General features: G+C 38.3%; 1 protein-coding gene across 1 annotated transcript in view; it reads left to right on the top strand.

Moving 5' to 3' along the window:
- Positions 1–16,037, top strand: part of LOC131069249 (external alternative NAD(P)H-ubiquinone oxidoreductase B1, mitochondrial) — a 163,277-nt gene extending 147,240 nt beyond the window's left edge. Inside the window, exons 9-10 of the mRNA XM_058004614.2 lie at positions 15,285–15,404; positions 15,524–16,037. Coding sequence (XP_057860597.2) covers positions 15,285–15,404; positions 15,524–15,611 — 208 coding nt within the window. The 3' untranslated portion in view covers positions 15,612–16,037. The remainder of the gene's footprint in view (positions 1–15,284; positions 15,405–15,523) is intronic.
- The last annotated feature ends 221 nt before the right edge of the window (positions 16,038–16,258 follow it).

Here is a 16,258-nt window from a genome sequence, read left to right as displayed (position 1 = left end):
TCATGCTTCTCTCGAGGAAAGATAGTCTTCTTTCCTTAATTGATATTGCAATCAATAGTTGACATCCGTTAATGGTATTTCGATCGGTCAAACTATCATCGATGCTAATTGATGTTTATTCGATCAATTATGATCATGTCCAATAATCGTTGATGGCAAATATTAGTCACTTCACAGAATTGCAAATCCCCTTCACAAACGAAACCACGAACCAACAATTTGTCGTCCTCCACATGCCCGCTAACGAAATGCATGGCATGAATCATCTCCCTCACACCCTCCCACTTGTTCGTCAATGGATCATAAATTTCACTTGATTTTTGACAATTACATTGTGTAATCAGAATTCTGGGCACCCACATCAACAGAGCTCTCTCCATCTGCAACATAAACCTTCCCGTTAACACTATTGCACATGCAAAATATGCCTGCGCATCTTTCATGCCCTCTACGCAACTCCACAGATTTGTTCTGGCATTGAAGACGCTCACTTTTTCGGTCACCGGAAAACTGCTACAATTCCTGTGCCATTCACAGCTGCCCATTACAAACATCAGCTCACCAATTACTTCACAACTGCGTTCATCCTTTATTCCTCGATAGAGATCGATGATCTTCATGCTTCAAGTTCTTTAAGTAACCATTTGATTAGTAGACCCCTTCGTATCTAATACTAACTCTTCTCTATTCGATTTGTTGCTGATCATATCTCATACTGGCCTTAATTGATCCGTTCTTTTGACAGTGATTATCAAGGTTGCTTATGAGTAAGTCACCATTGATATCGATATGCAATGATGTCCTGACACTAGCAAACTAAGCTTATGATCCATACTAAGGTGCGAATAGCTCATGATCTCTCTGCAATTATATAATGGATGGTCTTCATGTCATTTCTTTGCTTCTTCTCCAGGTGAGACTAATTGAATTAATGCTCTTCTTGCTCACTATGTTCATCTTTATCACTTTTGGAAATGGAAATGGAAGAAGGGCCAACACCCCCTCGCTTCCTCTTTCTCGTCTTCACAGTATTCATATTGTGCCTTGCTTCTTCGTCATGAGCTTATACAGAACCAAAAGAACCCTTCCAATGTGGGAATTATTTCTTCGAATATCCCTTCAGAAGAAAGAACAGCGGTTGTAGTGACCCTGCTCTTCAGCTTGACTGTGATAATGCAACCAAGATGCCTATACTTAATATTAATGGGTACGAATACTACGCAATGGAATTCCCTGATCTCCACCATTACATGACAATAATTGGCAGGAATGTCTTCGAAAGTACATTCGACCCACCGATTAGAAACCAAGCAACGCAAACCCCGTGTAGAGATTAATTTGACTCTGAAGATAGTCGGATTTATCACAGTTATCGTGCCACTTATATATGATTTCTGGAACTGATTGTTTCAGATTATCAACGAGTTGCTTGCATCCCACAATGTTGTTGGTAGGCTATACGATCCTCAACCTCTATGCTTCCTTGGATACGAACTGCAGGTTTGCCTTGTACGTTTTCAAAAATGTTGATCTGTGATTTGTTCTTATGGGTTTCTGCTTACCCTTGAATGTGGGTTACGGCTTTCTCTTCTACAACTTCATCTCTCTCAAAGACTTCACAAAGTTGATCAATCGCTTCAAGAGGAAATTTTTTCCTTCTGCTTTGTGAATTTTTACTTCCCTTTATTCGTGAATCCGTATAGGCTGGTAGGGAGCCCGCTCCGATACCATGTTGTTTTTATGTGCTCATTTAACCATGGGCACTGATTTGCCCTCCCAGCCATAGACACTTTACAATTGTCTCCCTTGAGCACTATATGTTCCATCTGCAATTGTATTCCATTGTTATATATATATTTTTTAATTAGATCACATATCTCATTATATATGCGAGAGGTGTTTATACACCAAGAGTCACCACTCTTCCAAGTGGCACCAATTATTACATTATTTTAATATAATATAATAATTATTGTATTATCATATAATATAATAATTATACATTATAATTATAATATAATTATATTATCTCATAATAATAATATAAATATAATCACAACCTTTGTGATATCAATGTCGGCCTGTGGATTCCGACCATAGCTACAATAGAATCAACACTTTTTCCTCACATGGGGTTTGGTCCTTCACATACTTCTATGAGAGTTCTTTGTATAGTTTTCATCTCTCTTTTTTGGGGGAGGATTTTTCTCTCTTTCCCCGCTTTATGGGAGATTGCATTTGCATTTGTATATGGGTACCTAACATGGCCTAGTAGCCGGGACCCATCTTGCATTGCTTAGTTGCATTGTAGACTTAAGTGCATTCCCCTAAGTTGCACTTAAGGGGGGGGTGTTGGTGTAATTATTTATTCATCTTGGATATAATTACACTTTACTTAAGTTTACTTAGGTACATGCATAACATATTAGTTTGCATATGAGACACTTAGGAAGATGTACATAAATTGGGAGTGTGTATGTAGGAGAATTTCCACTTTTTATGGTGTGATCTTGTTGTTACTTTATCATATCCACTTATTGTGGAGTGATAATTCCACCTTCGGTTGGTGATCCACCTCATGTGAAATATTTTACTATTTCTCCTATCTACCCCTACCTACCCTTGCATCTCATTGAGCCATATGCCATCATTGTGTTCTCTCTTGTCTCTTAGCCTTGCCTTTTTAAGCAGGCTCATCTACATTGTATGAAATAATAATAATGATCTAGTTGATCTCTTTTGTATCTTGATAGGAATACAGTTTATTCTTGTCATATTTTATCTCTCTTGTCATTGTGCTATCTTATGGTCTCTTTGATCTTGGTTGCTTCAAGCATAATCTCACAGTTTTAAAGTTCTTCAAATGGATGTTAAATCTGTTTTTTGAATGGTAATTTTAATGAAGAAGCTTATCTAGAGCAGCCATATGGGTTTGTTTTATCAGAAAATCAGAACTATGTATGCAAGTTAAAAAAGGTTCTTTACGGTCTTAAACAAGTCCCATTTGCTTGGTATGCTAGACTTGATAGTTGTTTGCAGCAATAGGGATTTAGAAGAGGGATAGCGGATAACAATTTGTATGTTAAGGAAGAAGGTAATCATATGTTGATTGTTGTAGTTTTTGTTGATGATCTGATTTTTGGTAGTGATTGCGAAGAGATGTGTCAAGCTTTTGCCACTAATATGTAGATGGAGTTTGAAATGTCCATGTTGGGTGAATTGTCTTTCTTCCTTGGTTTGCAAATTCATCAATCATTTAAAGCTATTTTCATTTCTTAAACAAAGTATATAATAGAGTTGTTGGAAAGATTTAGAATGGAGGATTGCAATCTTGTGAGCACTCCAATGGTAATAGGATGTAAGTTAAGTAAAGATGATGTGTCTCCAAATGCTAAGTAAACATTGTACAAGTCTATGATAGGAAGTTTATTGTAGGTTTCAGCTACTAGACCTGGCATTATGCAAGTTGGTTATATTGCTAGATTTCAGGCTACTCCTAAGGATACTCATGTTCATGCAATGAAAAGAATCTTGAAGTATCTTAAGGGTACTATGGATTATGGGTTATGGTATCTCAAAGGTAATTATTTTACTCTCACAGTTTATACAGATGCAAATTGGGGTGGCTTAGTTGATGATAGAAAGAGCACAAGTCAAGGTGCATTGTTTCTAGGTGGCTGTCTTGTTTCATGGTTAAGTAAAAAGAAAGCTTCTACTTCTTTGTCTATAGCTGAAGCGGAGTATGTTGAAACAATGTCGTGTTGTACACAAGTTTTATGGATGAAGCAGACTGAGAACGATATTAAGGTAGAGTATGATCATCCTATATCTATCTTTTGCGACAACATGAGTGCTATTAATATTTCTAAAAATCTAGTTATGCACTCTAGGACTAAACATATTCCTATTAAGTATCATTTTCTGAGAGAACAAGTTAGTAATCAACAAGTTAAGTTGGAATATGTGTATAGTATAGAGCAGATTGCAGATTTCTTTACTAAGCCTCTACCAAATGAAACTTTTGAATTCTTGAGGCAGAAGTTGGGAGTGATTTCACTCCATCATTGAATTAATGTTTTAAACTCAGGGATAGTTTTCATCATATTCTTTTAGCTACATTTCAGTTATGCAGATTGATATTAGTCATTGATGTCAAAGGGGGACTCATAAGTTAAGGGGAGCAGTATTTTTTGAAAGCTTTGTTTTAGGTTGGTTGAAGATGGAGTTGCCATCAGTAGCAAAAGGGGAGATTGTTGGATATTTTGTCATGATGTCAAAGAATGATGATCAAGGTTGTCTAGCAATTGCTTGTTTGAGCTACTTGCTTGCTTGATTGGTTGAGCTCCTAGTTGTCTAGTTGAGCTACTTGGTTGTGTGTTTGAGCTACTTGGGTGTTGTTGTGACCATTTCACACATCGCCCCATCGCAAATGGGGACCCCCTCTTTTTGCTTGTTTTTCGCTTGTTTTCGCTTTCGTTTTTAGGGTTTTGCTAGTCCGTTAGTTGTCTGGATTTAGGGCCAAGCCTTAGGGTTTTAAATTTTGCCTTTTCAAGCCAAAATCCAGTCACTTTTGGGAGCTTTTTGATTTCCTTTTCTAGAATGCAAATTTTGAATGCAATGATTTCGCCAAAATGGTCTAATTTTTCAATTGGAATGTTCATGCAGGGCTTAAATTTGTCTTAGTGTTGACCGTCGATATGAATTTTTGTCTGATTGAATATTTTGACCAAATTTTGACTTTTTTGAATTTTGATCCTGGGCATTGGAATTGATTTGTTTTCGCCTCGTGAAGTGTTAAAATGTGAAAAATCTTGTTATTTTGGCCTGTAGGAGCAAAATCGCTCCTGTCCCTCAGTAAAGGACGGGAGCTCAATTTCAAATATCTCATCATCCTTGCAGAGTCCAGACAAATTTTACGTTTGAAGTGATAGAGAACGACAAGATCTTTCATTTGAATATAAATTGAAGATTTTTATGAGCACAGAAATGTCTCCAGGAAGAAAATCGCTCCTGTCCCTCAGTGAAGGACCGGAGCTACAATTCAAATTTCGCTTTGTCCTTGCAAGATTTTGAAAACTTAATGATTTGAGGACGTCCGAAGGAAGATACTTTGCCAAATAAATATAATTTGAGATGCAAAAAACGAAGGAAAATGACCTATATTGACTAAATCGCTCCTGTCCCTCTCCAAGGGACCAGGGCGAGGTACCTTGTAGCTCTCGTCCCTCTTCCAGGGACCAGAGCGATTTCCTTCATTTTGCAAAATCCAGACAAGGGTCAAGGCAAGTTTACGTTCAAAAACAAAGGAGAACATGAGATGAGCGCATTGAATATAAATTGAAGATTTTTGGGACGTCCATACCACTGTTAGATGCCTAGTTCGCTCTTGTCCCTCAGGAAGGGACCAGAGCGATTTTTAATATAATTACCTTTCTTGCAAAGTTACAAATGATGTTAAGGCATGGACGGATAGAGTAAAGAAGGACGAATCCGTTGAATATAAACTTAGAGCATGGCAAAGTGAGATGAAAGCCACAAGGGAAGGATCGCTCCTGTCCCTCTCCAAGGGACCAGGGCGATACAATGGTGATGATGCGTCCCTCCAAAGTTCAAGGTCGTCCCTCCAAGGTTCAAGACCGATCCAAGTCAGGACGAAGGGTGGCGAGGACATTTCAAGGCATTTCCATCAAGCGCAACGTTGCAAAGGGTCGTCACATGGAAGGATTTGCACTCTAAAGACCTAGATCGCTCCTGTCCCTCTCCAAGGGACCAGAGCGATATCTACATAATGGCGTAAATTTCAAAAGGCAAACAAGTTTTAAGTTACCAAGAGGGTCGAAAGGACATCATTCCACGCAATGAAGTTGATTGCAAGTTGGTACAAACAAGAACAAGCATATTATGATGAACTTCGCTCCTGTCCCTCAGGAAGGGACCAGAGCGATATTGATATATTAGATTAATCCATGCAAGATTTACGTAAAGACAAAGATACACAAGGTTACATATGCTCCAGGACATCGTTTGAAGATAATTTGCAAGAGTTTTAAACGTCCAAACATTGCTAATCGAGGTAAAAGTCTCCCATCGCTCCTGTCCTTTGGACAAGGACCAAGGCGATACTATCAAAACACTCACGTTCCTTCAAAGATCAAGGCGAAGCGAGGTTAGGAAGTGCGAAGGACAACGTTTGAAGGACATTGCAAAGGAGATCGAAGTTTAAAAGTCGCCAAGATCAAGGAGAAATAATGGATCGCTCCTGTCCCTCTCCAAGGGACAAGGGCGATGGTCCCTTTAATGCATCCAAACACATAATGAAAGCCAATGGAAATAAGCGCAAAGGACACGAGCAATGATATTTCGAAGGTCAAAAATGCAAGATGAACATGAAGACATGGAGATCGCTCCTGTCCCTCTCCAAGGGACAAGGGCGATGTTAGACAAAACACATGATATTTTTGAAAATCACGTTAAGACAAAGACGCACAAGGTTCTAAATGGCATCTGGAAGATAATACAAGGAAAGGATCGTACCAAAATGAAGAATTTCAAGCGAAAACATGGAGATCGCTCCTGTCCCTCTCCAAGGGACCAGGGCGATAATGGTCATAAGATGCACTTGCTCGCACAAGAAAGAAATTCAAGTTCGAAGGACCACCAGATGATCGATTTGGGACATGGAAATGAAGGAGTTGAACGTTGAAAACGCAAGAATCTAGACCAAAATCATGGATCGCTCCTGTCCCTCTTCAAGGGACCAGAGCGATGAGGTACGTCCCTTTTATTTTCATATTTTTTGGCGCCAAATTAAAACAATTCGAATTTGCTTTAAATGCTAAATTAATTTAAAAAATTGAAAATCCATTTTTTATTGGCATTTAATATGGCGTTAACATTTATTAATTATTTTTGCCTTATTTAAAAATCGAAATTTGCAATTTAAAAACGCAAGGCATTAATAGTTAATTATTTAATTAATAAAAAAATCGATTTGAGCGCTCATATATGGAGGTCGGCCTTGTTATGTCATTGCAAATCATTTAAAAAATGGTTTTATTTTTATTAAGTCGGCCTAAGGGGTAAAGGATGCAAGCGCTATATAAGGGGGGGTGGAATTATCATTTTCTACACCATTATTTTACCTTCCTTCATGCGAATTGACAAGAGGCGAATATAGTGCGAGTTTCATTTATCCAAGGTGGCGAAGACATTCCAAAGGTGGTGCGACTTCAATTGAAGACCAAGGGTGGCGCGCTTAGACATTCCAAAGGTGGTGTGAGGCGGGCGAAGTGTGTTTGAAGAGGTGCGAATTGCATTGAAGATCAAAGGTGGTGCGAATTCGAAGACCACGCCCAAGGCGAATTTGCTAAAGACTTGGAGATTTGTTAGTGCGAATTTGAAGATCCATTTGAGACCGCGTCCAAGGCGATAATTGAAGATCACATTCTATCCAGAGGTGGCGAAGTCAAATTTGAGGAGATCATATTGAAGATTATTTTATACCTCAATTTTGCCTAGGCAAATTTTGTTTTTGCATTCTAGAGTTAGCTCTATATCGAGGTATGGCGATTTAATTATTATTGTTTTATTCATTCATCGTCATATTTCAAATTTTGAATTTTAAATCTCTTAGCTCAATCGTTGTATTTTAGGAAATGATAACTCTAGGGACTTATCATGAGGTTTCCTAAAATCTATCTCTCTTATCTATGTTATTTATTGCAAAAATCTATTTCTTATAATGAAATGTTGTGTAGGTATGGCGACCCCAAAGGCGGGAGCATCCACCAGTCGCTCGGCTCTCATGAAAGAAGATCAGAAGACTGAAGAAGTGGAGACCAAGATCGTGTCCAAGTGGAGCAACATTGGAGATACCAACTTGGGGAACTTTAGCACGAAGAAGTTCCGAGAGGTCCCTTACATCGGCAAGCCATCACCTGTCGCCCGGAGAATAATAGAGAGTGGCATCATCAAGGCGGCCGGTTTTCCTCCAGCCATTCAGTGCCACGAGTTGATGATCGAGTGTGCCCGTCATTACAATCCACAGTCCAGGACAATTGTGTCCAATGAGGGAAACACTTTGGCGTACCTTTCAGAGGAGGCCATAAGTGAAGCCTTCCATCTTCCAGAGCACAGGGACATGATATACAAGAGCATTGAAGGAGCCAGATCAGTGTACGATGATGATCCAGATGCTTGTCTAAGCATAATCAACAAGAACTGGCTACTTAAGAGTCGTCCCCGTCTGAGCAAAGTACCGAACACACCACACAGGATCGATTTCCAAGAGGAGTACAGAGATTTGATCACCATGCTCAACAGAGTTACAGGAGCACCTCATGCCTTCTATTTTGAGAAATGGATGTTTTATTTCATCCAGGTGATTGTTCAAGGAAAGGGTACAATACATTGGGCTAGGATAATTAGCCATTGCTTAGACGTACAGTTGAAAAGACTCAGGGCTACTAAGTCCTTCCACATGAGTTCATACGTCATCTATGCCTTAATCAGGAGCGTTGAGTACGCAGGACTACCTCACAGAGGAGTGATTGGAAGAGGACCCGGCGAGGTCAGAGTTTGTGAATCCTATACCTACTTGCATCATCCACCAGGGAAGAACTACAAGTTAATCAATGATACTTTCACGATGAACATCACCAGGATGTTGCAAGGAGGGATTCACAACAGATTATCTCAGGATGCCCAGGAGTTAATCAAGAGGTACGGTGCTTGGTTCATTCAGTTTCCCAAGTTCACTTACATTAGAGTGTATGGATGTCCTTTACCTCCATACATGTTGCCGAGGTACCCTATAGATAGAATTGTGTTACTTGAAGTAACAAGGCAATTGGCAGCATATGTGAAGGCATTCAGACACAGACATCAGAATGGAGTTCAGGTACCTATTATTTTGGGTAATTCAGTTGAGGTATGTCCCAATGTCTCAGCCATGGATGACGCAGAGAGGGAGTTAGCCTTGTATCCTTTTTCATCTTTTGCTTGGAGGAATAGTTTTGACCCTCATGGACATTTAGAGGAGACAGTCGGTAGAAGATTTAGACATGAGTACCAGATTGAAGATTTTATGATGAATCTCCTAGATGATCTTGAAGTGAAACGCAAGATACATTCTAGATTGCCTTTGGATTTCATCAGGAAATGTAAGATTTACAGAGTGGCCGACCAAGCTCAGGACAACGGCAGGCACATCCAATCTTCATATGATAGAGAAAGCAAAACAATAAGTTTGAATTGGAATGAGCCCGAGGCCGTGGATTTAGATGATTTGATGGCACCAGTCTTGTCTTGTACTCGCAGATGGGTAGACGTTCAACATCAGAAGTTGAGAGAACAGGGCATAGCTATGTCTTTTACTTTGGAAGAGAAGCCAGCCGAAGGTGGAGCCAGTGTTAGTGAAGGCAATCCTAATCCTAGGAATTCAGGTGAAGGTAACCTTCGATGTGCCAGTGAGGGCAATCTCCATTCAAGAGGTTCGAAGAGAAAAGAAAGATCAGAAAAGAAAGAGCCTTCCAAGAGAAAGCAAAGTGCCGGCAAAGATCAAACACGAGGTACTTCTTCCAGACCAGAGGATAGAACAGTTCGAGTGGAAGAATCCATGGAATCGATGGTACAGAATGATAGACAGGAGGAAGAACAGGCACAGCATGTTTCATCCGATGGATCCCTCCAAGACTATGATTTAGATAATGATAACGAAGTAACATCTCCTCCCAGACAAGAAGAAGTAGTACACAAAGAAATTCAAGTTCAAGAGACAAGATCAAATATCCCAGATTGGTTGAAGGAAAGATTGACTAAGGTGATCGTAATTGAGGATGAAGACAGTGTAATTGATTTAGAGAGCCTCGTGGGACGTTCACATATGACAACAGAGAAAAAGAAGGCTACAAAGATGTCCAAGATGATTCGAGATGAGACTGGATCTAGAAAACTGCAGATAGCTACACCGGCGGCAGATAAATATGAGGGTGAGATCCTAGCAGAGGACTATCATATTCAGACTATTGAGTTAGGACCATCCACAGCAGAGCAGACTTTAGATGATGCCACCGACACATTTGAGGCATTGAAGGATAAGTTTAGAGAAGAAGTAGAAAAGAATAGAAAGCTTGAGAAAGAGGTCGGTGCATGGAGGACATATTTCAGTCACATCAATGAACCTTTGGGACGTCAGGATCCAGTTAGATCACCATTGCAGGCATTGCCCCTTCAATCAATCAATGAAGCAGAAAGATTCAGGAATATGGTCCAGCGTACATGTAATTGGATGGATAGATCTCACACGGTGGCTATTGAGTTTATTACAAGGATGTCGAAGATCACCCACCAGGCTATCCAAGTTCTTGAGATAATCCACAGATTGATGGCAACAGTAGCTGCATTTGCCCATACCAAGGACGTTGTCATCCCTGTCTTGAAAGTTGTAAGACATACATCTAGGAGAATTTTAGCACAAGAGAGGATCTTAGAAGGTGATTCTCACAGTTTGTTTCAGTGGTCAACCTTACTCCATATAAAGAGTGTTCTCTTTGAGGACATCAGTGTTAGATGTGGTCAAGTTGAGGAGGTGATCAATCCGATCCAGGACAGAGTATTTGAGGTACTTCGTACCATTCTTGGCAGAGGGATCGAGGTCGAGACAGATGTGGATTTACAAGAATTTGAGGATAGAATCAAGATCATCTTTCGCAAGGACGCAGATGTTACAGATGAGCAGTATGATCAAATGTATGCCACCATGCTCCTGATTGATAGAACAAAGGAACTTGAACCTACTTGGGACATAGCTCTTCTAGATGCATTTGATCAGGTTATCCACTTAGAAGAGAGTATCAAGAATCTTCCCGAGATTCCAATCACAGAAATCGAAGGAATCGTGACAAAATTCATTGCATATGCTAAGAAGGAAAATTGGAAAGGGAATAAGATTCTAGATGAAAGGTTGTTACAGATGACATGACATCTTATTTTTCATTGGTTGATACCTCCTAGATTTTTGTGCCAAATTTAATATTTGGCTATGTATTTAATATTGTTCAGTAAAAAGGAGGTCATTTGTAACAAACCCTAATTAGGGTTTAGGTGTCATGATCTTGTCCGTTGATTTACTTTCAATCTGGACCTTTCATTGTAATTGGGGATGCTATTTATACCCCCATTTTTCATTTTATTTGAGGTCAGTTAATAGAGAATAGAGTTAAGAGTGAAATAGAGAGATTAGAATTGTAAGCAATTTTTATTTTGTAGCAAGATTGAGTCTTGAAGAGAGAAATTCAAGCAATTGTTGTATATGATGACTTGGAAATCAATAAAATATTGAAGTTATGGTGTTTTGTTGCAAGTTTCTTGAGTTATCTTCATGGTTGTTGGATGTACTCGAATCACGCTCAATCAAAGTAGTTTGTTAATTAGAAAGACTAAGTGTGAGATTTGATATTTGGTAGGATTCGCAATCCAAACCACTAGCTTCTTGCTGATTGTAGGAACGCCTTGCGTGGTCGACTGGAAAACACTTTGAGTCCTTAACCTTCAAGCATTTTCGCATCTAGGATATGTACCTTCGTAGTAGTGTCCTTGGTCTTTGATGCATTGAATACCATTATTACCTTAGAAGATCGCACTAATTTCAGTTGAGTTGTTATCTTATGGCAAAATTGAAATTGGTTGAGTCTTGCCAAATCTCATTCATGCTAAGTCGTTCCTAGGGTTAGGCTAGATTAGATTTACTTAAACCCTGTCCTTTTTCCATTTTTTTGAAAGTTCTTTTTAGATTAGCGAAATCTTCGAACCATTGAATCCGTAAGAAGCCTTGAAGGAAACAGCAAATCACATCATACCACTAAAAGCTTGTCCACACGTGGAGACCCCACTAAAAGAACCTTGGAGTCCATCTAACTGATCCTTTTTGCAGATCTTCAGCAGTTAGAGACTATTTTCTCAAGAGAGGATAAGATGCCTATTGGTATTTTATTCTGTGTATGATTGTGTACAAAATACACGTCAACAGGTGTTAGCTTGAGCTAGTTGCTTGTCCACTTCACCTACCAGCTTGTCTACTTCTGAGTGACACATCACTAGTTGAATATTCAATAAAACAATTGGTTATAATTCAATATTCTTTCATGGTTTCAGATGTTGATGTGATATTTATATAGAATCTAATAATCTTAAAGTTTGGACTGTACTGTGTAGTGGTGGTTATCCATGAGAGTCCAACTGCCTTTGAATAGCTAAGAATGTGATTCATTGATTATATTCTTAGCAAACAAGCAGACATGTTTCTAATAGACCAATACAAATATTGGATTGAAACGCATGGACAGTTTTTAATTAAAAATGCCTTTCCTACTGAACGAATTTCTTTTTGAGAATATGTGAGCTATGAGTTTTTGTTCGTAGTAGACATCTTGGTTTCAACTCCTATGTGTTGATTATCAGTGGTGGCTTTAGACTTTTAGTAGCGATGACTATTCATGGGTGGTGAGGAATCATTATTGAAACATGGTGTATTGTGGCCTTTTTCCCTCGACAAAAGTCTAATGGAAATCACATCAATTATTGGTTTTATTAAAAGAACTATTTATTTGCATTGATTTTTTGGTGTTGTTTCTTTAGGTGTAATGTTTGTGTTGGAGTCCATAGAGCAGAAGTTGGAGTGAATACTTATTTCCTTATAAGTGTCATATCGTGTTCAGATGTGGAGATTATTATTGGTGTTGTTTGTTAGTGGTGGGATGTATCAGTCATGAGTCACATTTTGACCTTGGCGTGGTCCTTTCTTTTTATCTTCTGGCTAAAATGTTTCTGCGAAGTGATTTATGCTTTGAGGACTAAGGTAGTTTTGGGAATTGTCTTTGATGAAGACAGGTTAAAAATTGGTTTGCTTCAGTTCATGCCACTGCCAACAAGACTGAAATTTGCTGAGTATTGTATGGGTGTTGTTACTGAGAACTCATTTCATCATAGGGTTGCTGAAGAATAAGGAACATTATAAAAAAGGCGTGGGGAACAACATAGATGATATTTTACTACAGATTGAAAGTGGTTGGATGCTTATTTCTTAGTGAAGGTTTTGCATGGTTGTTCATTTTAGACTGGTTGGTGTAATGAATGGGAGTGTTGCGTATTTCTTGCATCTCATGAAGTTGGTACTTTGAGGAGAGTTGGTGCTCTCAATGAGTTAGTGCTCACTTTTGTAATTTGGGTTGGTGCCCATTTGTTAATGAAGGCTATCGTTTCGGGTTCTCCACATGAAATCCAATGTTTGCATCTTGATCTTTGCTCTCTCTCTCTCTCTATGTTTTATCTGGTTTTGTGCATTTAAAAGTTTAAAATACTGATTCAACCCCACTCCCCTCCCAGTATTTTCTGTGTGCTTTTCACTATGAAATTATGAATATCATACCCAAGCAAAGACTATATCAGATGACTTCATTAGGAAGTGATCAATGTATTGAAGACATAAATGAGTAACAAATGATAAATGAATGGTTTCGTGACTGTGCATGAAGACAATGGATTAGAGAATGTGAAGCAGTTTGATAATACGATAAGGCAGAAATGGAGAATAATAAAGAAGCGATTTGTCAAGAGATAATCGACTTCATAAAGATGGTCTATTACATATTCCAGCAATTCGATTTATATGTGCAATGCTCCATGTGTAACATCCAACACTTTGGTTGATTTGTAACGTCCCCATTTTTGCGTCTTCCTTAGCATCAGTGTTTATTAGGGATTAGCATATCTAACTGGTTTCTGTAGGCTAATGATTTGATTTGGAGGCCATTCAGGGTTCTTCAGCTGACAGTTTGGGTGTCGTTTTCTTGTGTTCTCCTTTCCAATGCATTGAGATATTTGAGATTTGCCTTCCATGGGTCATTCAGGCTCTATTTACACTCACTATATTTAGTAAGTCACATGGACGTTGGGTTGGACCTTACTATTTATGGTAAGCCATCTGGATGGTCAGCAAGAACTATGGTTACCCCTAGGGTGTTGGCAGAATTAATTAATTGTTTTTATATTGGCTTTAATTGGAGTTTATGATTTATTTATTATTATTAATATTAAAGTAATGACTTGAAAAATTTATTATTAAAAGCGACTTTATAATTGATGGCATTCAATGCATATATTCATTTAATGATATAAAAATCATTTATTAAAGCCCAAAGTGGGAGCCAACATATGGAGGTATAAGGATATCAAAGTGACTTTATATTAATGATGCTTTAAATGATCCCCATCACATCCACAATACCAACTTGCCAAGTGTCACATTCACTGTCCATTCCATGGCTCTCAACATTAACTGCCTTAGCCAATCGGCCACTTGCAATATATGTATCCAATAGAAAAAGGTGCTTCACTCTACTGCATTTGATCTGATCTGATGCCTGGTAGGCTCCTAAGTCACTTGGAACACTCTCAGCACTATTGCATGTTAACTTGTAGCCATTCAGAACGTGGCCAAATAGAACATCTGCAACACTGTTGTAGGTCATCTTGCAGCAACACTGCTACAGGTCATCTTGCAGCCAACCATAAGAACTATAGCACCTGCTGCAAGCTATATGCAGCCAAGATTTAACATTTGCATCACCACAATGTTTCTATCACTCATACAGGCGACTCAGCAGTATTGACCCTGTGTGGTCCATTTAAACTGAGCCACTTTATGGATCATATATACTGCTTCTTTTAATGCTTTCATGAAAAGATGAGTTTATGCCAAAATTTTGTCACAGTAATGTATAGTTATATATTGTCTCCTCATCTTATAATCCTTTTTATATTTGGTTAAGGATTATGGCTTTTTGTATAAATTACTTTCATACGTAAATATTATCCTTTATCTTGTTATCAAAAAATTGGGTGTAACATTTCTTTCTAGACATTTGTGCAGAACAATTTGGGTTGGAGCAAATCATTTCACCTGAGTTTCTGATGTAAACTTCAGTCATTTCTTATCCAGCATTCCAGACGTGTCTCAGTCTAGCTATAAGTTTAGAGTGTACACAATTTCTTAGAGGATGTCATTTTCTTCATTCAGCTTTAATAGAAAACCCAAGATTGTTCCATTTCAGTCTCTCTGTTTTTGCCAGAGCACAACAAAGTGCACTAATTCAGTTATGCAGAGTGCTTTTGGATTCAATTGTGTATTTTTACATCCAAAAAACACACTGTATAACCAGATTTATGGGCTGTGGAAAATTGTGCCTACTTAAGCACAGTAAGCTAATAATAATGACACTGAACAGGTACAAGCACTTGGGGCAATTTGCTCCCTTGGGTGGTGAACAGACAGCTGCACAATTACCCGGGGACTGGGTTTCGATTGGCCATAGCAGTCAATGGCTTTGGTACTCTGTTTATGCCAGGCATGTTTACATATCTTTTTCAAAAACTTCACTTTCCTGCCACTCTTCTTTTTGAGTGTATTTTTGTATTAGAAATCTGTTTTTCATCTGCTCACGTGTTTACTTATTTTGTAACCCAGCAAGCAAGTCAGTTGGCGTACAAGAGTATTGGTAGTCTTTGATTGGACAAAGAGGGTAATATTTGGAAGGGATTCAAGTGGCATGTGAGACACATCAAATTTCTAGATCCAAAGATGTTCAATATTTAAGCTTTTACCTTGTAAACTATAAATCCATTCATTCAGCTTATAACATTTATCTTATGAGCTATTCAGGAGATAATATTGTTTCCCTTTATGTAGAAAAACATTCTGTTCTTTTGTTTTGTAAAATTAGGCTTCATTATGTGAAAAAGTTCTTGAAATATACAACTTTTTAATATGTCAAAAGTATCTAGCTGAGTTAGACGGTATGTGGCATGATTTCCTTGAACGTTTTGGACTCCCAAATAACAAAAATGATAAATTTGGCACAGCAAAATAAATAAACGAAAATCAATATGCAATTATAACCACTATCCTCACATCTGGAGGTGGATATTTATTGATTTTTTAATTTTTTTTTGAAATTATGGAAATATATTAAGCACACCAACATATTTGAATAATCTAGCCCTTCAGCTTGGCCAGTTTAAAGCCATTTCTGCTCTATTATCTTGTATATGGAAATCATCAGATTTATTTTAAAGGAGTTCTGATTTAGATTTATGCTCATTCAGCATGCAATCATCTTAATAAAACGTCAGAGATGCTTATATACCAAGAAGGTTTTACTTACCCAACCTGAAGTGTCTATTCAAACAGATGGATGAGTAT

This window comes from Cryptomeria japonica, chromosome 6 (assembly GCF_030272615.1).
Source record: "Cryptomeria japonica chromosome 6, Sugi_1.0, whole genome shotgun sequence".
Classification (NCBI taxonomy): Eukaryota; Viridiplantae; Streptophyta; class Pinopsida; order Cupressales; family Cupressaceae; genus Cryptomeria; species Cryptomeria japonica.
Note: the sequence above shows the minus strand (reverse complement) of the source record. Positions and strands in the feature narration are given on the sequence as shown.